Genomic DNA, 25,896 nt, shown 5'->3' with positions numbered 1-25,896 from the left:
ATCCTGCAAACAGAATGCAAAACAAAACAAAACAAAAACCCATTAAAATAATCAAATTCTCTAAGAAAAATGCACAACACCCATTAGGGCTTGGAGTAAAGGAAGACTGTAGTGAAAACAAATGGCCTGGAATATCAATGGAACTCAAAATTTGACTGCTATGTCCTTGCCCAAAATGCATCAAGACAGCTGCAGGAAAAACATTAGATCTCCATACAGATGATTCACAACTCCTTGATATTCTGATTGACAATGCTGTGAACTGATCATAAGGCAGACATGAAGCAATCAACCACCACTGAAAAATGAGGCAGGGAAAGAAATGGATTTTCCTGCAACAAGACACAATGTATTTGCCAGTTTCCTGACATACTGTCGTTATACTCTGGTTTACAGCCATCATATTCTTGTTGAATTAGGATATGTTAACAGTGTGCCTGGATTATTTCCAGTGAAAGAGTAATAGCCTTTTCAATTATGTAATTCATTATAAAGAAAGACACTCTGAGAATATTTTGAATGGTTACATATTGAGCATTTTGTAATGCACAAGAACACACTGCTTACCATCATCTTCCAAATCCCCAAATTGAGAATAATCAACAATTTTCTTGTTCCTGTGGGGGAGGAGGGGGGGAAATGTACACTATTAATCTTTTTCAGACTGAGCACCTTGACTTGCTAACACTTGATTTTTGGGTAAGTCACATTTTACTTTCTTGTAAAACATTTTATCTTAAAAAAACCTCTTTGGAAAACTTTTTCCTTAAAGCAATGTATATTCAAATGTATGTACAGCCAGTGCTATTGGATACAGTACCATTAGGAATAACTTCTAGGTTTTTAAAAATCTTAAAATAACGGTACTGTTGTTCTCCTTGTGGCAACACTGTTACCTCCTTATGCGCACAGCATCTCAGAACTGCTACTAGGCAACTGAATTTATCTCCTGGGTGACCTTTAGGCACTTGAAACGCCTTCCCTGCACCTTAAGGCTGTTTCTTAAGTGGCACTGCCGTCGGTGCAGGTGATATCCTACCCAGAGGAGGCACCGGCAGCACTTTCAAGCCCACCCCGTGGCCAGAGATCCACCCGAGGGGCGCCACTCGCCAGGGCCGCTCTTCGCGGGACGTAGTGACCCCCGCCGCCCACTCCAGGGAGAAGCCCCGCGGCTCCTTCCAGCCGGAAGGGAAACAACGCGCTGCAAGAGGCTACGGGGAAGCTCGGTCTGGAGGCGCTGGGCTGCGATCGGCGGCCGCGGGGCTGAGGGCAGGAAGGTCCCTCAGCCGGTAACGGCCGCCGGCGGCGCGCGCGCCCGAGGCTTTCTAGGAAACGCCGTTCGGCGCCGCTGGGCACGAGCTGCCCGCGCGCCTCGAGGCCGCACAGGCGACGGCTGAGCCGCCGGCTCGCGCCCCTCGTACCCCGCCGCGCGCCACCGCACGCACCTCCTCACCGGCCGCGCCATTCCCGCTCGGGGCGGCGCGCGGCGCCCAACGGCCGTGGGGCCGGGGCACACGCGCCGCTGACGACACTCCTGCCCCGCCCCCACCCTCCCCCAACCCCCTTTGGGCCCTGGGCCGGCACATTCGCCACAAAGCGGGTGGATGCCGAATCTGCGGCTCCGGACACGAAGATTCTAACGGGGAGGCGGGAACCAGCCGCTGTCGCCGCCTCCCGTAGCGGCCGTACCCGCCGCCCCCTCACCTGCTCGCCCGGCAACCAGGTGAGCGAAGAGGAAGGAGGACACCGCTCCTGCCCTTCGCGGCTGGGACGGGGCTCCAGTCCCTGTGAGCGCTGCCCCATCCGAGCTGCGTTTGCCCTGGGGATTTGGAGCCTTCTCGGGAGGGTCACTGGGGCCGGAATCCCGCGGGCCCTTCCCTCCCGCCACCAGCTTTGCTTCTGCTTCCTCAGTACCGGCAGGTGGTTTTGTCTCCCTAGGCACGGGCCCGCTGGTCTGGAGACCCAGAGCTTGTGGTAGAGCTGAGGGCCACAGCCCAGGTTTTGAAAAGGGGGTTTGGGCCTGTCTGCTGGGGCGGGGCAGCTGCTCAGCCGCAATGAGGTCAAGGCATTTTATTACTGTCATGAGGTGATGTGTAGCTGATTTATTTAATCAGTTTCCAAAATGCAGGCTAATTCACAAAGCCCCCCACCACTGTGAACTGGTCCCGTTTATTTTGCTATGGAAAATATATGTTTTTCTTTCATTTTCTGCTTTTCTTCTCCTTGGACCGTGGTTTTTAGCACTGGGGAGATTTCAGCTGGGGTAATGTGTCCAGCTTTGCAGGTGGTGTTCAAAAAAGAGGAATGTAAATAAGGGGAGGAGCTCTAGTGGAGGGAAAAATTACAGGTACAGGTATGTGCTCCCATCCTGTATTTTCGTCCTCTAAACAGTTATCATTTGGCTTATTTTTAATGGTATTATTTAAAAATAATTATGATCTATTCTAAAGCAGGTTGCAGAGTGACAAAATAAACTTTTACTAAAAACTATTCCAAATTCCCTCTGCCTCCAAGTCTACCACCTGCAGAAAGGAGGAAATAAAATCCTAATGCACTGTGAAGGATTTTAGATTTTGAGATGTGTGTCAGCAGTCACAGTGTCTTAGTTAAAGTTTGCTATTTATGAGGATTCCTTCTGCTCTGATTCTGTCTTTGAGTCAGGAGGCTTATACTGTAATTTGTAAGAATAATTACCTGAATTTATATAATGATACACTCAGTTGCAGTTCAGAAGTATTCAGTGTTTTGGAAACTGGTATTTATGCTTCAGTTCCAACCTGTGTATTTAGAAGTCAAAATTGAGTTGAGTATGAAAAATTTGGGAGTTTAAGTTTTCTCGCCAGAAGCTGTTAATTATTAGTAAAGCAGTGTTTTTAGTTCACATTTTGTAGTTATGATTTTACAAGAATGTAACATGTTATTTTCATGTCTAATACAGGAAACCAATTCAAAAGATGAAGCCTAATAAAGGAAAGATCTGCACTAGGGAGAGAGACTATGTGTACAAATTCAATGCTGGAAATCAACATTTAGTCCTTACTGTGCCTCTCAAATTCCCTGTGCAAGAGAATATTAATCATTTGCATGGACGTCTAATGCTTCTGCACAATCTGCCGTGCTTTATAGAAAATGGTAAGAATTGATTTCTTAAATTAGTGTCATATGTCCATAAATGTCTTACAACCTACTTTAAGAAACTAAAAGAGGGGTATTTGCTGGAAGCCTTTAAAAGGGTTTTTTAAAACAGCAAGACATTAAAGAAAATTGCTGTCAGTACTAGCAAGTAAGGTGTCTAGGGAAGAAGTTTTCAGAAAAAACTTTATTTGTATGTTTCCTGGATGATTACTGATACTCCCACTGACATGTTTTGTTGATGGACCATTTTCATTGTAACAGACCTGAAGCAATCCCTTAATAAGTTCATAGAAGAGGAAACTATAAAAGATTATGATAGAGAAGCTGAACTGGCTCTGGAAGCAGTGAAGTCAGGAAAAGTAGACATAAACCAGCTGGCAGATACTTGGGCTAAAGCTTATAAAGAGGTAAGATTAAGGCTGAAAAGTTAATATTCAAGACTAGCTTTGTGAGAGCATGTGTGGATGTACAGACGGAATCACATCTGCGAAGGTGCAAAATTACATTGAAATTCACTTATCAGTTCTTACAGTATGCATGCCCAGTAGGTTTTGCCCCACCATTGTGAGGGATCCTTATATGTTCTAAAAGGTACCGTATTCTTTAAAAATCTCTTATGATTTTTAGACAACGTTAGAATATGCAAAACCTGAAGAAACCAGCTGGGATGAAGATTTTGCCGATGTTTATCATGATCTGATACATTCTCCAGCTTCTGAGATGCTGTTAAACCTGGAGCACAATTACTTTGTTAGTATCTCAGAATTAATAAGTGAAAGAGATGTGGAACTGAAAAAGCTACGGGAAAGGTATACTTTTTTTTTCTTTCTTTTTTAATTCTTGTTAAATAGAGGTGCATGCCACGGGGTATATACCACTCATAGGACATGTGTCAACTTGTATTTGCCTTGTAACCCTATTTTAGTTTAATGTTTCCCTCTTTAAAGTCATGTAATACTTAGCCTATATTGTTAGGGTCAGCTATCTTATATTCTCCTCAGTCACTGAAAAGCATAAAAAGTAAAGCCATCAAAATAATATAAGATTTTATTTCCATTGTTCTACCTGCTATGTAAGTGATATAGCAATGTCAAGTGCCTAGGAAATAGAAAATAAAGTATATGTATATACCATATTTTACCTTTGTTATGATGTAATTTAAATGAAAAATAGGAAGTTCCATGGAATTAAAAGATGAGCAAAAGACTTGAACCAACTTTAAAAGCAAATTTTTGAAATTTAAATAAGTCTGTGTGGGCTCCCAAGTTTCCAAATACGCTTGAATAGCTGCAGGTGGCTGCTTTGTCCACAAGAGGGAGGCATATACAATGCAGAGTTTTGTTTTTGAGACTAAATAGGTTGAGTCCCTCAGTTCAAGAAGGACAGGGAACTGCTGGAGAGGATCCAGCATAGGGCAACAAAGATGATTAAGGGAGTGGAGCACCTCCCTTATGAAGAAAGGCTGAGGGAGCTGGGTCTCTTTAGTTTGGAGAAGAGGAGACTAAGGGGGGACCTTATTAATGTTTATAAATATATAAAGGGTGAGTGCCACGAGGATGAAGCCAGGCTCTTCTCAGTGGCAAACAATGATAGGACAAGGGCTAGTGGGATCAAGCTGGAACACAAGAGGTTCCACTTAAATTTGAGAAAAAACTTCTTCTCAGTGAGGGTAACAGAGCACTGGAACAGGCTGCCCAGGGGCTTTGTGGAGTCTCCTTCTCTGGAGACATTCAAAACCCGCCTGGAGATGTTCCTTTGCGACCTCACCTAGGTGTTCCTGCTCCAGCAGGGGGATTGGACTAGTTGATCTTTTGAGGTCCCTTCCAATCCCAAACATACTGTGATGCTGTGAGTAAAGTGAATGCACAGAAATATAGATACAAAAACAATAGAGACTAAATGCTAGGGATACTTATGAGATGCCAGAATATGTATGTATGTAAGTATGTTTTACCATTTTGAGTGCTAATATTCCTCTTCAGTTGTGTTTGTTTAAGCTCACATTAACCAATGCATACCTGTTTATATAATTTCTTCCAGACTCAATCTTGCATATCTCTCATTTGGGGATAAATTTTGCCAATAATGTGTTAGCAAAACTTTTTGCTGCTTGTTGACTCTTCTTTAGTATGAATTTAGAAGAAAGAGCACTTAATCCTAAGAGCAGTAATGTTGTGGAACTCTACTGTGATATAGACTCCAGAGGAATTTATCATATCTATTTGTCTTAATCAAAAAACCCTATATGTCAGTGGCAGCCAAGACTATCCCAAATGAGCGTAGGTGGTGTTCTGCTTACACAGGAGCTGATTTGGATTACCTGAACCTGAAATCAAATTTGTTTTGTGGATATTCATTGCTAAATCTGTGCTAGGGTAAATTGATTCCATGCTGAAGAAAGGGCTGAATGTGGAACACTAAATGAAGCCACAAATTGAGAAGAGTAAGGAAGGATGAGGTATTGGATGAACTAATGATAGCAGGCCAGCCCTTCAACTCCAAGTCCCCTTGTTCAATGTAGTTTGAGCAGGAAGCTCATCTGACTGTTAAAAATAGGTGTATTTAGCCTATGTCTTGGTGTTTACCTGTCTGTGTCATCTGCGTTTGGGGCAGGAGGAAAGCAAGGGGCTAACTAGGTGCATTTCAAAAACTCTTATAATGATAAGGAAAGTGCTGTGTTAGAGTATCTGGAGATGCTGTCATACCTTCTTTTGAACACCTGTGAGGACAGTCTTTAAATGTATGAGTTGCAATTCCAAAATGAGCGTACAGACAAGGTACTACATGACATATCTTTCAGCGGTGTATTCAGTTATATCTCTGCTTGTGATAAGCAACAACCAGCTGAATGATACAACCAATCATCATATCAGTAACTGTATTAGCAACAAAGGGTGTCCTTCTGTCAGTTTTTTTGAGTGTGTTGCCTGTTATAAATCTACATGTGCTTCTCTTTCAGACAAGGAGCTGAAATGGATAAGGTGATGCAGGAGCTAGGGAAATCACTAACAGACCAAGATGTAAATTCATTAGCAGCTCAGCATTTTGAATCTCAGCAGGTAAACTAAATTCAGTGAACTGGAATATATCATGCTAATAATTGTCTTTAAAAATAAAACCCACATTATCACTGTTGTCTTGTTAGGATTTAGAGAACAAATGGACCAATGAATTAAAACAGTCTACTGCTATCCAGAAGCAGGAATACCAGGAATGGGTGATAAAGCTTCATCAGGACCTAAAGAATCCCAACAACAGCTCGATCAGGTATTTAATTTCTCTGTGGTGCTTACTTCCATCTGTAATAGTTCAAAGAACTTGCTTTTATATAATCTTTATTTCAGATTAGCCATTGAATTAGGATCATCAAAGAAAATCAAAGGCGAGTAAACCGCCGTAATTAAATACTTGTATTTTCAGGAGTTTCTTCATTGTGTAATGTTGTAAACTTTCTGTATCAGAATGTGTTCTGATGCACCAAACTACAACTTGAGCTGAATGGGATTTCTCCTATTTTACCGTTATTTATGATGTCTCTCTTTAGCACTATTTCACAAGGCTTTCTGTTACCATTTAAGGATGTTCTGCAGAATGATAGTAGCTTAATAAGTGATAACAGCATCACAAATTTTGAATTATAAGCCTCTTTGTTTGTTTGTTTTATGTATACATCACTTGACAGCTAAAAAAAAAATAAATTATTTTTTAGTGTGAACACTTTTGAGAGTTGAATGGAAAGCTTTCTGATTGAGTAAATAGCAGGGAAATCAGAATTTGTAACTTGTATTCTATATCGTTAGTAACCACCTGCTTTGCTACTAATAGGAAAATAGAAGGAGTAAAACCCAGTGCTTTCTCATCCCTCATCATAGTAGAAGAGCATGTCTGAGTAGATTTAGATGGATGCAGTAAGGAACTTATGGGAAACACAACACCTTTGAACAAAGTGGATGCCAGCGATAAGAGGAGACAGGCATGGACCCTAATGCGTGAAATATTAGTACTTCATCACTTTCTTTAAAGTGTTTCTTTTTGGTATAAGGAAACTGAGTGTATGGAATATGAGGGGAGAGAGAGGAGGGGAAATACATTAGAAGATGATGCTGTATGTTTAGATTTCTCACTACATTCCTCAGGATTATGTTGGCTGTGAATTTATGTTTTTGGAAATCTCTTGCAATTCTCAGGTTAGTCCCAGAATGTCCTAGGACTGCGTAGCTCAGAAGCAAGTTGGTCTCTTTCTAACCTAGTGATCAGGTAAATCATGACTGCAGTAGTGACAGTCTGCTCAAGCTCTAAGCTCAATCCTAAAATATTTTCCCACAGAATTTTCATGTCAGTCTTGTTGATTATTTCTATGAGGCTTTAAAGATAGTGAGATTACAAAGACTAGTCATACTTATCACTGTGAACCTCTTCCCATGTTCTGGCCTTCTGCTGTAAAATAAGACCAAGGTGAAGTCGCTTAGAGCTGAAAGCTAGAAGAAATGGACTGCAGAAGTCCAGAGCAAAGGACCTCTGAGAGTAAGGATGTTTTGGCTTCATAATCTTGGGTGCTTATCACAGATGCGAAGTGATAGTACTTGAATCATTGCACTCACACTAGCAGAAAGTGTTGAGTCTTGAAAACTACAGATCACTAATGTATTTGAAAATAATGCACAAGAAGTCTAGATTGGGGCAACTAGAAGCTTAAAGAGAGAGATAAAAATGTGTGTGTTACATACACATATACCTGTAAAAGATATATATGTGTGGGTATGTGTATCTTTAATCATCTAGGTGCTAACAAGTATGTATATATTTGTTAATGGTATATTGCATATCTCAGTTCTACCTCATCACTAGGCATTTGCAGTTAGTGAAATTGCTTAAAAGTTTATGAAATACCTTTTGGGATTAGCTACTTTGAAAACAAATGTTTACTGCAGAAACAAATTGACGAGATGTTCGTGTTCTTTCATGTTGCAGAAACAGTACTTATTATATTACTTACTACCAGACAGTTGAATTTAGGGGGGAAAACAAAAGGAAAAAACCACAGCCTAAAACTGCTATCTGAAATATTTCCTGATATATTTCCTCAACACTGTGGAACATTTGATTTGGCCTTTTAACCTACCATTTTGTGTGGGGGAAAAAGGAGTAAAAGGAAAAACTAGAATTCTTCTCAGCCTATTTATAATAGCCAAAACCTTATTTATGAAGCTACTAGCTAAAACTTTTCTATGCTTTTATTATGTCATAACTACGTATTGTCATGTTTTTTTATTTCTCAGTCTTGGAGAGGTTTACAAATGAACTGGGTAGTGTAAATCAAACAGTGGAATCTACTCTTCCTGCTGGTGTGCATCTGGAGTATTGCATGCCAGAATGGTAAAACCTCAGATGAGCGGAGTTCATTCAGATAGGTTTAGTCTCTTGATTTTTGCAGACTAGCTGTGAAAATTTTGGATAGCTTTCACAAAATATTGTTGGTCTTGGGAAAAAAAAAATAGGATAAACTTTTTAGTGCATTTCTTATTATTTTAGTGATGAAATTAAGGTTCAGCCCAGTCAACTAAGAGAATCTGCAGAAGGAAATGGAAGAATTTATGAAGAGCAAAGGCTGTTAGAAGAAAGTTTTACTATTCACTTGGGTAAGTAATCCAACACCAAGTAACAGATGCTAGTAAATAATGTATCTAAGCCATGTATTATTTACAGTATTTAACTGTCAATGTATATAATATATGCACTTTGTAATTGTTTTGTATTTGTTCTTATGGAAGAGAAGTACAGTATAAACTGTATCAAACAGTATCTTCTTGAAATACACTTAACGGAAAATATTCTAGAAGCAAATTTTTATCAACCCTAGCAAGGTGACTGATGTAGAAAAGCACACTAATATCAAAACACGTAGCAGTTAAAAGTAATATTTTAACTTATGCTTTATAAGAAAATGTGGGTATGAAATTTAATCCCCACAACAGATTAACAGAAAAATAGATGCTTGAATTTTTTACTTTTTGTTTATGCAATAGAGACTTCTTACACTATTTATTTTGACTGCATTAATATTTCATCCATAGCCTTATAATAGGGAAGAAGGCCTATTTCAGGTATAGGTAAGCCTTACTTTGAGACAGTATGTGAAAATGTTACATTTTTACTTTTACTTTGTAAATTGTTGATCTGTACATTAAAATGAATAGAGTATTTGAGTATTATTGGTTATATTTCCCTTATAGATCTTTTTCACAAAACTTAGGGGAGCACTTTGATCCCTTGCATTTTAATAACAATCCTGAGTTTCTTATTTTATTTTATGTATTAAAATAATTTATATGCCTTACAGGAGCTCAGTTGAAGACCATGCATAATTTGAGATTATTGAGAGCTGATATGCTGGATTTCTGTAAACATAAGCGTAATCATCGAAGTGGAGTAAAACTTCACAGACTTCAAACTGCAATGTCTCTCTATTCAACTTCTCTCTGTGGCTTGGTTTTATTGGTAGATAACCGGATCAGTTCATATAGTGGCATCAAAAGAGGTGAGTCTTCTAACAGAGTGAAAACGAATGTCACTTGATAACTTGCTGTCTTCTCTCACAAAAAATATTTCCTGTAAAATGAAAATTTACTGGAGACCCTCATGCTTTAGAAATGGTGTTGCAAAATGGCAACAAATGCAAAAAAAGATATATGAGTAAGGATGGGGGATAGAGTTGTACTCTATGCTTTTATCTCTCTCATATCTTTCCTAGGTTTTGTGTTTGAGGAAGGAACTTTTTGGAGTGAACACTTCAGTGTTGATCACCCTGCCTTAGGCAAACTTAATATCAGTAGGGGCTTCTGTCTCTTCAGTGTCAGCTTAGCATAATGAAGCTGACAGATGAAAGATGAAAATGAAACATGCTAAGATTTTTAATTGATAAGTAAATGCATAAAAATGCCATGTACTTTAGATATCTGCAGCACTATGAATTCCATTAAAAATGAACAATAGGAATAGTATTTGCCTCTTCCTGTAGAGCTTGATTAGTAGCCATTTTTATGGTGTGTCTTTTGAGTAACTGGATACTATGATGAAGGTGTTTTCTGTCGAGTTTAACCAATGAAATGTGCTTGTTCCTATTCCAATTTTGGTCATCAAGGATTTCTCTGAAACACATTATTGGCTTTCCCACCTTCATCTTGAAGTTTAAGACCAAAGTATTTACACTTAAAATATCTTTTTGACTGTAGCTACTGTTATTCATCATTATTCTAGTAGGCTATTAAAAAAATGGACTTTGTTGATATTCTCTGAAAACAGCGTGGAATCAGGCTTGTAGCAAGGAGTGTACTGGTAAAAATGGCAGTTGCATTTGTGCTGTTTATGGTTTCCAAGTTGCTTAATTCTGACAATATTATTTCATATTTGTACTCATTTTCAGTTACTTTTTTTTAAACTACTTACTTAATAATTACATTAATAACAAACATTTCTTTTTATAGTAATTCTTAGTTGATAAGATGAACATTGAAGTAGTAGTGTTAAACATAAAATTGCATCTTCTAGTCAACCATTAGATCTTGCAGCAACAGTAGAGGGGAAAATAAGCAACTATGTTCTAATCTGTAAAATATAATCCTCAATAAATTTTTATTTCTTTGAGTTCTGAAGGGTCTTTGGTGAACTTAGCTGCGGGCACATTCTGCAGCTGTCTGCACCATCATTCTTGAAAAAATGTTGCAGAAGTGAATGTAGTGTAGTCCAGCTCCTTCTAATAGCTTGTTTTGGCTCCCATTGACTACCTTTGAGAGATGGCTGGATGTTAGGATAAGGAGCTTAGTATACCAGGCACAGAGGCAGTACATTATGATCCTAATTATTAGTATAATATTTCTGAATCTGCCATAATGCCTCCGTATCAGGAAAAGGAACTTGCAGCTCTTTTCAGCTGATGACACTTTTCTTTAGCTTTCAGATCTGTGAGAACTAAAAGGAAAGAACTATAATTCCAGCTTTCCAGATACACTGTTTACGAATTTCATTAATAGCTTTCATTTTTCAAAACAAACTGGAATGCTGTTGTTGCAGTTGGAAGTATGTTACGTATGTTTTAATAAAGTATCACAGATTGGAGGACTGTTAGTAACAAGATCATTTTTAATGCACATATATCATTGCTGCTATTTTGGGGGTTTTTTTTGGTCTGGTTGATTTTGTTTGAGCAACAGCGCTCAAGTTTGGTTGTGTGTTTGTGGTTTTTTCCAAGTAATTAGTTTCTTTCAAAAAAAAATGTTTTCTCTCTGCCACAGGTTTTTTTTTTTAGAATTTATAGTAGAGTACAGCAGGGCTTTGTCTGGTTTTGGGAGAATTGCATTTGTAACTGGCCTTGCTTGAACAGCAGAGCAGAATTATGTAAGGTTACTAAGCACTGCCTTATGACGTCTATTTTAATCTTATTTTTTTCCTAGATTTTGCAACTGTGTGCCAAGAATGCACAGATTTCCATTTTCCTGGAATTCAAGAACAGCTTGAAATTGTCCAGAAGGTTGTACTTAAGGCCAGAACACAGCGTAGTAGTAAGTCGAAAAGACATCATGGTCAGTGACAACCAAAATTACTTAACTTGAAATAGAATAGTGGTCAGCTGAGTGTTTGTTGTTGATTTCACTCTTCTTCAGTTACCTGATCTATAAAATTGAATGTTTAAGTTTATCTGTAAACTCCAAGAAGTCTGCATGAAATTCTGTCTTCACAGACAGGATGTTCACGTGATGTCTTTGCTGCTAAAACAGCCATACCTTACAAAAAAAAAAATTTAAAAAAAAAATAAAAAGGTATAACTCTAGGTTCTGATCACACTTTAACAGCATGGGAAGTGTATAGGGCCATTGTGCCTTCCTCTGCAGTTTAAACTGCCTCTAGCAACACAGATTTCATCTGACTTGACATTTTTATTTCTCCTTAAATGTAGAGCTTTAAAAATTGCAGAAGAGGAGTTATGACTTTTTTCCCTTTTTTATAAGTGAACACTAAAAACTGAATAATAAATTGACTAAATGTGTGTATTTTTCAGTGCTGACCAAAACCTTGTGGATGGTTTATTTTGCATTTATTTTTACAAATGGCTGTGAAATTTTTTGACCACATGATGTTAAGGCAGTACATCATGAAACTCTGTTTTTCTTGCAGAGAACTACTTATGTGGTTTAAATATATAAGTAACATGAATAGATTCATAAGAGTACACAGAGAAACAAGTTTTCTTAGGAGCCTGCATGTTGCTGTAGTCCTGAGAAAAATACTGAAAGCTGTTTGTATACCACTGATTTATGTAAATAACTTTAAAATTTTTCTTGTAGTACTAGGAACTAATTTGTTTTAAATAATTGCAGTATTTAAAAAGAAATAGCAAGGTACTATGTAGATTTGGGGGCAATTTGGAAAGTTTAATATTACCTTTGAGAAAATTGTGGTTTTTTTCCAAATGTAGATGTATCGTAGGTTTATTAAATACAAAAGCTAATGAGTTGACGTAGGATTTAGTTCAGTGTCTATTTCCTGCCATTCCTACTTCTTTTGGGGGACTTTATGGTAACTTTATAGTAAAAATTCAAGCCAGATATTATCTCAATACATCAAACTTTCATGCCAAACTGTAATTAATAGATGTTATGTTTAATATTTGTGCTATGTATTTATATGCAGAAAACAAAAGTAGTGGAATAGAAGATAAATTAAAGAATGTTGAACGAAACCAGTCAAATATTTTGCCGGGTGAGTTCTCTTGCATTTTCCCCCTCTTTTTAAAGCAAAACGTGTTCTATAGATGCGCATTTTTAGCTCTAAGGTCAGAACATAAATTATAAACTAAACCCAAGTTGACCTCAATCAGAGGAGAAGGATGTTCTTGTGGCTAAGGCAGAGAACTGGGTGTCAGGACATCTGGTTTCTATTCCCAGCTTTGCCGCTGCATCATGTGACATGGAGCAAATCACTTCTCTACGACTAAAATTTCTCTTCAGAATTTCGGAGTGAAAAAAAGATCTCTGAGCATCTTGGGAAAAGGTGAAACTTAAATACTAATTTTATTTTAAAAAATAATTAATATGTCACTGTCATGATACAGTAAAGCATTTTAGAATGTATTTTTTAACTTTGAGAATGTCTAAATCCATTCCTCACAAAGATGAAGTATCTTCGGTATATGTTGTGAATTTCAGTAAGGAAAGCTTCTGTGGAATTTGAAGGTGAATACACAGTTGGAGGAGGAAGGAGTTTAAATCCATACAACTCATGGTTGAATAAGAAGGCTTTTAAAAATTGCTTTCACGATTGTCTTAGATCTTGCTAGTATAAGTGGATTATAAATCAACTTGGGTCCTTAACAGATAATTGGGGTGAATCTTGCTGCAGTGGCTTGTTTATTATTAATCTTAGATGGTCATTGCTGGGAATTGCTGCTTCCTTAGCTGTCATCAGAAAGGTGTACATACCTGTTCTTCAGGTGTCCCAGTACAAAGGTAGTATCTTAACTTAGATGACCCGTGAAAATAAGTTTGTAGAAAGACCTTCATCTGTTGACTGAAACTGTGCGGGGTATTGCATACCTGCTTTTCTGTTGACTCTAGTATAGACTGTTGATCTGCAGCACGAAGGTAAGATGGAGAGACCTGCATTTCACCTTCCCTTACTCTTTTTCTACATTTGATAAATAGTTACCAAGTCTAAAAATATCCCCAACAAGGTGTCTTAGTAATTTTTGAAAACAACTCCATAGCTAATCTTCACATTACTATGAAATATTTTAAATTCTAATGATCACTGATAGTTTTGTCTTCTGGTACATATTTCAGTTGTTAGGTAATCCCCTATCTTTTTCCACTGAGTTTTTGCATCCTTTAGTTTAACCCATCCATTTTTGGTATTTCCGCCTCCCACATCTGTCTGCAATTCAGTGCTTACATTATATATTTTGAGTATTACAGCTCCTCTGTGTTTGTTTTTCTGTTTCGTGCTATATATAGATCATATCCGCCTGTACTGGCACTGTTATGTCTTACTACATCAGGTGTCTGTGATGATATTCCAAGAGATTTTACATCAGTTCATTTCTAACTTATTTTTTTATCTCTTTGTGTATGTGTTCTGATCTCTTTTGTATATTTGTATTTGCCTTTTGTCTTTAGCTGACCATGTCCTTGCATTGTCTAACAACTGTATTTCAGTACACATCACTATCATGATACCTTGCCTTCTTCATTTTTGTTTTTCTGTAGGAGAATTCTACATCACACGCCATTCAAATCTTTCTGAAATTCATGTTGCTTTCCACCTCTGCGTGGACGATAATGTAAGGTCTGGTAACATAACTGCTCGGGATCCTGCAATCATGGGACTCAGAAACATTCTCAAAGTTTGCTGCACACATGACATTACTACTATTAGTATTCCTCTCCTGTTGGTGCACGATATGTCAGAAGTAAGTAAATGTAAAGGTTTGGTTTCTTTTTATCATCTAGGATGCAACAAAAGGGATTTTTTGCAACGCATGTGTTTCATGCTGGTTTAAGCCAAATGGGACAGTTTATCCTAGTCACGTGCTCTTCCCACATCATTGTTCTGGCACTCATATCTATATGGTGACCCACATTAAGGAACCAAATCAGTTAAAAACATTTCAACCAGCAGAATAACTTTTTTTTTTTAGTTCCCACACTGTGTTTTGGACACTTCACTTACTTGATCCAGCTCATTGCACAGTTGCACAAGTATTAAAGAAAATACGGGACTGCTTGCTTGGGAGTCTTCTGGCAACAACTCCTGCTTACAAGCTATACCTTCAGAGTCACTGATGCAATAGTGCTACCAGATCTCCAGTTTTAATAGTTGTGAGTTAGAAAGTCAGTTTTAAGGTTTAAGTTTTATGAGCAGCAAACCTAGTAAAGCTTGTCTTGGAGTTCTGTATCCCTAAACACCACCTCAGCCCTGTGCCACAGCAAGCAAATTTCACCTCTGCTCTGAACTGTCTCCTTCACTGCCTAGTCACTTGCATCCTTAATTTCTTTCCCTGTTTTCTCTCTTAAGTCACTCAAATACCAACTAGGAAGCAGCATACTGCTGAGGCTCTCTGTAGATACAAGTGTGCTTAATTATTGTGCTGAGCTTTTATATTCTCTTCTTTAATGGGACACTAATGTGCAGAGCTTGTCTCTTACTCAACTCTAACTTTTTGCAGTGCATAGTAACTTAATGCCATTGACAACCTCTTTCCTCTGCCACATGTGGCTCATAAGATACTAGCAGAGAAGAAAAGAGGGTGTTTTGATTTGTGCCCATTGCCCCTTATCTTGTCACTAGGCATCACTGTAGAGAGTCTTGCCCCATCCTCTTGACATCCACCCTTAAGATATTTATAAGCATAAAGAACCCCTCTCAGTCTTCTCCAAGCTGAACAGACTCATCTTTCTCAGCTGTTCCCTGTAAGGAAGATGCTTCAGACCCCTGATCATCTTTGTAACCCTCCACTGGACTCTATCTAGTAGTTCCTTATTTTTGAACTGGGGATCCCAGAACTGGACACAGTACTTCAGATGCAGCCTTACCACAGCTGAGGAGAGGGGAAGGACAACCTCTGTTGACCTGCTGATCACCCTTTTCCTAATGCATCCCAGGATGCTATTGGCCCTCTTGGCCACAAGGGCACATTGTTGACTCATGGTCAACCTGTTCTCCACGAGGGCTTCCAGGTCCTTCTCTGCAGTGCTGCTTTCCAGCAGGTCAACTCCCAACCTTTACTGGTACCTGGGAATATTCCTCCCTACATGCAGGACCCTACACTGGCCTCTGCGGAACCTCATCAGGTTCTTCTCTGCCCGGTCCTCCAGCTTGTCCAAGTCTCGCTGAATGGCAGCACAGCCTTCTGGTGTGTCAGCCCTTCCTCCTAGTTTGGTATCGTCAGCAAACTTGCTGAGCGTGCACTCAGTCTTATCGTCCAGATCATTGATTAATAGATTGAGCAAGACTGGACCCGGTTCTGGCCCCTGGGGAACACCTCTTGCTACAGGCCTCCAACCAGACTCTGCACTATAGGTCACAACCCTCTGAGCTCTGCCATCCAGCCAGTTCTCAATCCACCTCACTGTCTACTCATCCAACCCGCACTTTTTGAGGTTACCTATGTGGATGTTGTGAGAGAGTGTCAAAAGCCTCGCTTAAGTTAAGGTAGACAACATGCACTGCTCTCCCCTCATCTACCCAGCCAGTCATGCCATCATAGAAGGCATCAGATTAGTCAGATAATGCACACTTGCATGGATAATGAGAGTCCGTTGTGGGTTTTTATTAAATAACCCTTTGATTTTTTTTTCACGTGTATATTTTGGTACTGCCTTTCCTTCTTTGAAAGTGCCTGACTTATAGCAAGATAAAGGCTCACCAGTGGATTACCTTTAACAGTGACTTTTTTAACAGAATTTGATTGTAACACCATGTAGACGTGTCCTCCTTTTGCAAGATCAGGGTCTATTGTGAAAGTGCAAGCAATGCAAAAGTTAAAAATGTCCAATAATGAAGCTTCTAAAGGATATACTTCTATACATAAAAGTAGACTTTTAGGAAGGGATAATATTATTTCTGATTTTTTTCATCTCGGGGGCTCCAGTGCAAATAATTAACTTGCAGGACAGCAGCCTGGGTTAGTCATGGGACTTAGTTACTGTATTTCATATGTTTATTGACATTTTTTCTTAATGAAGTCGCCATCTCACTATATTCTTTTGTAGAGGTTTTGATTGCAGGGTGACAATAAAACCATGACAGATGTTTTGTTAACCCCCTCTTCCCTCCTTTCCCCCTTCAGCCCCTCTCTCGCCCCCCTTCCCACTAAGTATGGGCAATTGGGAGGGAAAGAAGGACAGGGAGAAGACAGTTGGAAAAATTAAAAATGCTACCAATAAAAATAGAGAAAATAATACAAAATATACAAAACCAATCTTGAAAGTCCTGGCAACTGCTCTGGCAGAATGAAGGGCCGGCACCCAAAGTCCTGGACTGGACTCTGCAGCCAACCAGAACTGGATTCAGTCTGTCACTAGGCATCAGTTCGCAGGGACGACTAGCAAGGTCCTCTCCTAATGTCAGCCGTAAGGAAAAGGGGCAAGATCCTCGTGATCTCCCACTTTTACGTATAACGGGAATGAGATGGAATGCTTCAGTTGGTCAGTTTTTTGGTCACCTGTTTCTCGTTGCCCCTCTCACGAGATGTACATCCATTCTCATCCATCCTTATCAGTGACCGTGCATACCACTTCTTTGTCTACCAAAACATGTATCTGGCTTTTTAGAAAAAAATGCAGCTAATATGCGGGCTTTAGCTGACAGGCAAATTCACTAAAAGAGAAATTTGTTTTTAACAAAACCAGGACATCTTTAAACTTTGTTAGTTTTAGCTTTCATTTGCACATCTGTATTTAAAAAAACAAATAAAGCACAAGACCACATGTTCAATGTGCTTTGGGAGTATGTTGCTTGGATGTGTGAAACTGAAGGATTATCTTCTTGTCTAGTGCTGGATTCTTAAAAGATCCTGGTAAAATGGTTTACCTTTTATATTAAGTTTTCAGTCTTTGCAGAGTAAGCAGAAAGTGACCTTTATGATAAGTGTATGTTTAGCCAAAACTGCATTGTGTGAATTGCATTAGCAGCATTGCTTATTACAGTGCTTTGCAGCTGTCTGACCTAGTTTGGAATGAACACATATGTAACTTGTTGTTGAGGGAAAAGTGAATAATAACAGGTTTCTGAAAGTTAACCTGAACTTGGTGCCTTCAGCAGCCCCAGTTTTGAATCTGCATTTACCACCTACATAAAAACATTTTTGTAAAGTGGTTAACCAGGAGCACAGCTGCAGAGATGTTTGGATGCTTCACTGTGACAGGCATTCGTCATAGGTTTTCTCTGTGCTTTTCGCAAAGGTTTTCTTCTTTTATGGATGGAAGAGTTTATAAGTTCACAGAAGTAAGGAGGGTATTGATCTAAATGAGGCTGTTACATTCATTATTCTTGGACCTTAATATAAAGCTTTTTTTTTTTTTTCTTTTGAAAAAAATGAAGAGTTCTATTTTCCTTAGTTTTTCTTATGACAAGAACAACAAAACAAGATTTCTCTGTTCTGATCATTAAGTTAAATGAAGGAAAAAAACAAAACCAGACAAGTTCAAGTTCAGGACAACTAAGGTGTTACTGTCTTAACACTGTTCTGAATCTACTACAAACTGATATATAAACTAGGCAACAAAATGGCTCTAATAGCATGGCATTGCTAAAAATGCTGGTGCGCTTCCTTCATAGTTAGAATATAGGAGCCATTGCTGCTGTCCTCACAGCAATACCATGAAAAGTGTGACTCTTCAAGGGTCACAGGCAGCTGTTTCTATTACAATAAGTTAGGACAAAAATGTTTGGAAAAAAAAAGTATAAATGGAGTATAAGCTGTGTAACAGATGCTTATGAACATGATATATAGAGGGAGATTATTGATGGGTGTGTTAACCTCAAATAATTCTCATCTGAGTTTCCTGCGTTTAAATGTATAGCTGCTCATACAATATTTAGCATTTGCGTAGATAAACTTTGTGTAAACATCTTGCTAATTCTTAACTTAATAAATTTAACCATTGAAATTTGGTTTGAAATCTTTGTCCCACAAGACATTTATGGACACTTAATGTTTTCATTGCTTGGCTGGCATTGTTCTACAAAGATACAAGCCCTTAGCTTTATAAAATCAGCAGCCCCATGCAGTGAGTCTGTCACAAATTTGTTTGAATAACAAGGTTTGCAGCTTACCTGTCTAATCAGTGAAATTGTCCCTTTTTCTTAATAAGCGGAAAAAATATCTGAATTTGACAACAAATCATTGCATCCTAAAAAGGAGCGAGGTATTGTCTCTGCTAGTGAAGAAAACCAAAGGTCCCAGGTGGCTTCTCAATTGTTTAAATGCTCTTAACCAAACCTTACTATAGAAGATGGGGTATTTGACTTTTTTCCCCTATCCCCAGCGTTGCATTTTTAATTGGTACTTAGTCAATCCTTCATCATTTCCGTAACTGTTACTTAGTTTGCATACAGAGAAAAATCCTGATAACATGGCAAAATCATGAGAACTTACGTTTTTAAAGATGGTTTAGAACTGAATTGCTAGTGCGTCATTTTCAGTTCTTGTGGCCTGCACGCAGTGACATTCTGGATTCTTCAACCTGTTATTTCCCTGAGTGCCCACAAGATTTAACATCTATGTTCCTCTGAAACAGTCCAAGGAACAGTGTCATATCCTGCTGTTTTGATCAGTCCTTTTAAGGTTTAGCTCCCTTTATTGATTATGCAAGGTACTCCTGAGTTGCCTTCAGAGCAACAGGACCTTTCTTTTTAGACACTTGTTTTTTACCTAAGCCAAAATGGTGAGCAAAACTAACAATAAACGGTTCCATTACTTGTGACAGAAAGCACGTTTAGGCAGATAAATTATAACAAAAACCAAGTATTTCTTCCAGAAAGCTTAGAAATTAAAAAAAAGAAAGTATTGTTCTGTCTGATTAATGTATTTTATGCCCTAAAAGCAGCATCTATTGATTCTGTGATTTACATCACAAAAGAAAGTTTTCTGAAAAGTTATTTCTAGCTTATGCTATTTTTAATGTATTACATGCTTTGGGGATGGCAGGAGATACTGCCTCTTAAGTCGGAACTTTGGCATTCAGTAATTGTTTAATGCAGCTTAGTTCAGTACACTGTTTCGGTGTTATCAGTTGGCATTCTTAGATAACCTTGCTTCTCAACGTTTTTTTTAAATCCTGAAATCAAGCTCTTTGAAAATGGAAGATTGTGCAGTGTTTGGCATTGCAAAATAAAGGCTGATTTTATTGATTAGAAAATTATGTAAAGCATAAATTTGAAAAGGTACATAGAATAATGAATTTGTTTCCATGTCTATATTCCTGTATTCAGGAAAGTGCTCATTTTTATGGTGAAGAGTACATCAGAACAAAGTGGTACCATTTTCTTTCTGAGGACTGTTTACAGAGACAGTCATTTTGTCTATGGCTGGGAATATTCATTTTGATATAATTCACTTTGTAGCGTACAGCCAAGAGATGTGTAATGTACTATAGCACTTAAACTGTTAATTTAAATTATTTTTGTTAGTGCTTATAGCCATGTCTTAAGATATCTTAAAGCAGTGTGGTTTTCATATCCCACCTTGGTATTTACCTTTAGGTGAGAATTTCCTAGCTGTTAATATCTAAAAATCCTTCATCAGATGAAAATGGATTTTGTTTGTTTTAACTCTTAACATAAATGCATCTTTAGGGGAGAAGGGTTTGTTCCAGTATTAGGGAGAAGGTTTTTACTGAAGGCAGTGGGTATGCCAATAAACCTTAACCAGAATCATAAAGAATAGCTGGGAATCATCAGTTACTGCTCTTCAGATGGCATCAGGAACCTGTCTTTGGTGAGCTGAAGCACAAATCTTACAGTTATCCCTTGGATATTATACATTTTTCTGAAGCTCTGCAGGAGAACTAAATAGACCCATTTCCAATAACATTAATAGGAGTGGCAACAATATTTTTATTCAACATCTCAGCTTAAAAATTTACAGATTGTTCTGACACTGAGCTCTCCTATCAATGAGCAGTTGCAGTGTGTTCATGGTCACCTATAAGGTAATATTGCCTGCCTAAAATACTCTGGAAAACTGAGTCACTTTTCATGGTCTGTAATACTGCTTGAATACCTGTTGGGAAAATGCAGTTCTGTGGCAAAACTGTATTCTTTTTAATAACTTCCTTGCTACTCTTGTTGGTTAAATCCATTTGGCATTGAGGCTTTTCATTTATTAATTTTTATTAATTTTCAGGAAATGACCATTCCATGGTGCTTGAAGAGGGCAGAGCTTGTGTTCAAGTGTGTCAAAGGTATGTTAGCGAATAATTCAGATAGGGTTTTTTTGTGTTGCATTTGGTGACATCCAGCCTTAACTCAGGCTGTATATTTAAAAAAAAAAGTGTTTTCCAATAATTTATAATTTGTTGAAATGTATGCTTGTATTGTCTCTTTAAAATTATTAACTATCCTACAAAAAAATGGTCTCAGACACTTAGAATGTAGACTAAAAATGTTTCAAATGGATCTTTACCACTTAAACTTAGACAGTAGAAGAAAAAGCCCTTGCTGCTTTGAGTAATCTCTGAAGGAGGGCAAGAGCTGGTGGTTCTCTACAGTGTAATTTCCAGTGTCTTCTGTATTTGGTTTGCCTCAAACAATGAGGACTTCCAATATTTTTCCAAGGCTAATTTATATGCTAATTCATCTCTTCGCTGGAAAATCCTCAGGATTCAACTTGTTTTTCTGTCTTTCCAAGTGGTGTTATTTACTGCATTCTTCTGCGTTGCACTTATAAATACTTGAACCAGTGATATAGAGTGTTAAAAATGTTAGCAGTGTTAATGTTCTTTCTACCACCTTTCTACTCAAGGAACCTCTTCCTATTGTGACCCGTACTAATTCACTAATGGAATATCATCCACATAGCCACTTGCATGAAACAAGTATTTTTCTGGGTATATTTATTTGCCCCTAGTGGGTTTCTGTGGACATTGTAGTTCATTTGTAAGGAGAAGCTAGCATAAAAATGCTGGAAAGTAACTTGAGCAATAAAGGAGAACTGAGCTTTTTCCATATAAGTCAGTCCAGATAGTTTCTGTTTCTGTCAGGTTGTCACTTTTGTCAACAGGCTTGTTGTCCTTCACATGGATGTGATCCCATTAGAGCTAAAGGAAAGAGCTATTTCTCAGTGAAAGCAAGCCATTGAAAGAACTCACACATGTATATTTGGAGAAACCTCTCAGTTCTGCTGTACAGTAGGACTGGTTATTCTGCTCTTCAGGAGTATATTGACTTTTCTCCATAAGTCCTCATTAGATTTTCCAGCTAAAGCAGATTTCAGTCAGGAAATTGACCAAGTCTGATTTAAATGTAATTAATGACATCGCTAGTTAAGGCAGGGATGTACAATGTACAGGGGTGTACAATCCTAATTGTACATGAAAACTCTCTCACTGCTTGATAATGGTGTAATTGACAGGGAAGACTGCATAGGTAATGCATATAGTATGAATGCTGGTTTTTAGGTTTCATGATGGAAATGGCCTCATGGGATGGAGGAATTTCTCGGACTGTACAATTCTTGGTACCACAGGTAAGTTAATCTAAGTTCATTTCTAATGTAGGAGGCTGCTGGAACAAGAAATTAAATGTCAGCAGATCTAGTTTGATTTCTTTGCTCTGCCCTGCTCTTTTTATATGAGCTTAAATTAATCACTGTGGTTTTGGTCCCTTGCCTATAAAATGGGAATAAGAGGAGTTTATATTTTTTAATATCCTGTAGTATTTTCTGAGGATGCTAAAATCTCAAACTGGGAAGTTCAGAGTTCAGTCACGTTTCTGCAAAGTCATGAATGACTCTAGATATTTGAAGTGAATTGTAATTAAGATTCTGAAATTATTTAGTTTGGAGTTACAGCTGATCATCAGAAACAGGAAGTTTTCCAAAGGTGGCCAGCACTATTTTTTTATTTGTTCTAAAAAGCGGTACTGGAAGTAATATAAAAATCAGAGTTATATTATGAAAGAAATAACGTCTTTCTTGATAAAGTAGTAAATGGCTGAGCAAGGAGGAAGCCAAGAATAAGCTAAATAGTGAAGTTGAATCTAATTCTAGAATTCGGAGAGCAGGAGTCCTGTGGTTAACAAACAGTACTGCCCTGCTTATGCTACACAAAAATAGTGGATTACTGGAACAAGAAATCTACCGGAAACAGATATGTCACATAAATATACAAACAGTATTTTTATGTAAATCTTTTTCCTTTTGATTAAATTAAATAGCATTATAACACATAGTTTGAAAACTATCTTCATGGTCTTCTGAAAAACAACCGTTCTTTTATATGAAGAAACAAAGTTGAGAGACAATTCTTCCAAACTATAGCAAAAAGCCAAAGCTTACTGATGCAATTTTTTTTTATTTTTTTCAGACAATTTCTGAGGAAATGTTTTACCAGCTGAGTAATATGCTTCCGCAGATCTTCAGAGTATCTTCTACACTTACTCTGACCTCTAAGCACTGAATTTTGTGCAGCAGTAAGATGTATCCTGTTGACAAAGGATGAGATTACAGAGATTCTGGAATAGAATGTCTCTTTTCTGAGGGATGATGACCCTGAAGTGGTATTTGTTGCAATTTCAAGAGTCATGTTGTCATAATAAATGATAAATGCTTTCCGTACTTGGTGTTAGCAGTTGATTTTTGCCTCTTGCTTTCCGATTCAGCAGGGTGTTAATGCTGAATTCCTCACTTTCATCTGAAAGATGTTCAATGTAACGTACTGTATATAATCTACAGAAATATAAGTGATTCTCTTATTAAGTAGTAGGAATAAGAGCTTATGGTAGGAATAGGCTCTTCTGAATGGACTTCAGGTTGTTGAGTTTTAAAAGCATTTTCTGAATTTGCTCAATGATATTTTAAAAAGTATGAACAATGTCAAGTGTTTCCTTAGAATAACTTTGATATAATTAGTCAGAGTTGTATTTCCAGAGTCACAGTGACCACTAAAATAAAATGTATTACTGCTTCATTTTACCACTTTGCTGTTATAAAATGGAACAAGCATTTATGCTGCTGCATTTTATAGATCAGAGAAGTGCTTAAAAAAATCAAAATAATATACTTGTGACAATGATTAGAACTTTAATTTTTTTTTTTTTTCCCCCATATGTTAACTTTTTTGCTTTATTTCAAGAGAGCACATTCACAAGTCTGTCATCTGAACAACTGAATAGGAACACTATAATAATCTGGATTCTGTACAGGTATATTTTGCTGCTTATTGATTATTAATGTTTTATGACTAAGGAATCTAATCAGAAATACCAGGGAGACAGGGGAGGTTCAAAACTGTTTCCCCCCACCTGTCTAGGACAGTCAAACTTTTTGAACTCAGCTGTGGAAACAAGTGCTGGAAGCAATGCAGAGATTGGCCACAGGGAAAGTCCTGTGTCTGAAACGGGGGTTCTTGGGGTTCCTAGAAGAGTCAGGCTCACAGCAAAGCAGCTCAGGGTGTTGGAGGTCCCAGGCAACTTTCAGAAGTCCACAGTTCTGTTGTGCAGGAAGCATGAGGATCCTGGCAGAGCTGGCTTTGAATCTGGAATCTCTTTCTATGTATTACTGAAATTCTACACTTGAAAAACAAGGATCCTGGAAGCCAATGAAAAATCAAATTATTTTCTATTTTCAGTGTGGGTTTTGGTGGTTTTTTTTGTTTTTGTTTTGGGTTTTTTTTTGTTTTGTTTTGTATTTTTTTGTTCTTTTTTTTTTTTTAATTCTTTTGATAAATGTGAAGATTGCAAAGCTCTGTTCTGGAGAGACAATACTATTTAAAATTCTTACAGGGAATAAAAGGAATATTAATTATTTCATTATGTTTATAAAGTTGCCATGTAACTAATGATCTCTTAACTTAGTTTTTTATAAGGTCCTGCATGCTGAACAGAAACCATGTAAGTGACCCAGCAAACATCTATTGCTGAACTGTGAAATACTTTCTTTTCCTCTGCCAGCAACTTCTCAAGAAGAATCATGCAAGTAATGTGACCTAATTTTGTGTTCTAGAAAAGAAGGATGAAAATTCATCTAGAAGGAGCTGGATTAATCCTGTTAGAGCTCATTTTACATTGCTGGCCGTAAGCTGAAATTAAACTCTGGTCCCAGAAAAGCAAGTGCTCTAACCACTGTTCTGTTAGGGAAAGGTGCAGTAGCCGAAGTATTCCTTTTTATAAGTTGTGAGACTTATCTGTGTTGTGAAAAAGGTCTCTGTTACATACTTGGTACTTTAATTTTACTTTTTCTTCAGTCAGTACCTCTACCAACAAGTAGCTGGTGGAACATCAAAAATTCTTCAGCAAATCATCTTGCTTATACTTTTAGACTGTTAATAGAAATTATGCCTGAATTCTCCTGTTATTTTTATCAAAACATGGATTAATTTAGTATCACTTGTGTAAAACTGGCAGTAGTTTCTGAGAAGGTAATTAAATGTTTGTCTTTCATTTTTTGAATCTGTGTGTTTTCAGTCCTTTGCAGTTTACATATGAACTTTTCAGCATTGGTCTTTGGTACTAAAAAGAACAAACAAGCTCTAGTGGTGAAGTTTTGGAAAATCAAAGTGGTAGGAATGGCATGGGAAAACTATTAATTATGCTTAAAATTGTAGTGAAGCCTGGCCCATGTAAATCCTGAATTGGCCCGCCAGACGGAACCTTTGCCTAAAGGATTCTTGATGCATCATCTATTATTCCCATTTTTCATATCTATTCCCAAGGAAGTAGTGCTAACAGCAGATTTTTAGCTGTCTTCATTGAAAAACAGAATGTAGAGATGCGATGACCTAAACTGTACTTTCTCTTTGATCCATAGCTGGCAGCAGTACAGAACAGTAGCAGACAGGCTGCAATTTATGCAGTAAAGTCACATGAGAAATCCTGTTTGGGTCATGAGAAGCTGGATTAAGAGGAAAATGACTCAATAGGCATGAGGTTTTCTATTTGTATATGCAGTGCAGTGTTCCTTGGAAGGATGACAGTATTTAATGTCTTGAAAACGTGCAAAATTGTATGTGTAGCTTGTGTTGAATAAATTGTTCTTGCCACAAAAAGAAA

At 37.8% G+C, this 25,896-nt stretch overlaps 2 protein-coding genes across 11 annotated transcripts in view; one reads left to right on the top strand and one right to left on the bottom strand.

Annotated features, from left to right (window-relative positions):
* RAD51AP1 (RAD51 associated protein 1) overlaps window positions 1–1,818 on the bottom strand; it is an 8,756-nt gene extending 6,938 nt beyond the window's left edge. The window contains exons 1-2 of one of the 2 annotated variants that reach the window (XM_065034626.1): window positions 1,454–1,818; window positions 568–617 (exon numbers count right to left, since the gene is read on the bottom strand). In XM_065034626.1, the coding sequence (XP_064890698.1) occupies window positions 568–617; window positions 1,454–1,803 (400 nt within the window). In that variant the 5' untranslated portion in view covers window positions 1,804–1,818. Of the gene's footprint in view, window positions 1–567; window positions 618–1,445 lie in introns of both variants that reach the window. The other variant, XM_065034633.1, reaches the window with a different exon arrangement.
* Window positions 1,543–25,896, top strand: FERRY3 (FERRY endosomal RAB5 effector complex subunit 3). Of its 9 annotated transcripts, none has more exons than XM_065034593.1 (14): window positions 1,543–1,723; window positions 2,939–3,132; window positions 3,397–3,542; window positions 3,763–3,944; window positions 6,095–6,194; window positions 6,281–6,402; window positions 8,668–8,774; window positions 9,476–9,673; window positions 11,586–11,693; window positions 12,823–12,891; window positions 14,394–14,596; window positions 21,035–21,092; window positions 22,308–22,375; window positions 23,214–25,896. In XM_065034593.1, the coding sequence occupies exons 2-14, from the start codon at window positions 2,955–2,957 to the stop codon at window positions 23,304–23,306; spliced, it is 1,632 nt and encodes a 543-aa protein (XP_064890665.1). In that variant the 5' UTR covers window positions 1,543–1,723; window positions 2,939–2,954; the 3' UTR covers window positions 23,307–25,896. The 9 variants fall into 9 exon arrangements, with proteins under 9 accessions (XP_064890665.1, XP_064890643.1, XP_064890669.1 ...); XM_065034571.1 differs by having other exon boundaries at window positions 11,586–11,714; XM_065034597.1 differs by having other exon boundaries at window positions 1,642–1,787; window positions 23,214–25,296.

The sequence above is a fragment of the Columba livia genome, chromosome 1 (assembly GCF_036013475.1).
Source record: "Columba livia isolate bColLiv1 breed racing homer chromosome 1, bColLiv1.pat.W.v2, whole genome shotgun sequence".
Classification (NCBI taxonomy): domain Eukaryota; kingdom Metazoa; phylum Chordata; class Aves; order Columbiformes; family Columbidae; genus Columba; species Columba livia.
Note: the sequence above shows the minus strand (reverse complement) of the source record. Positions and strands in the feature narration are given on the sequence as shown.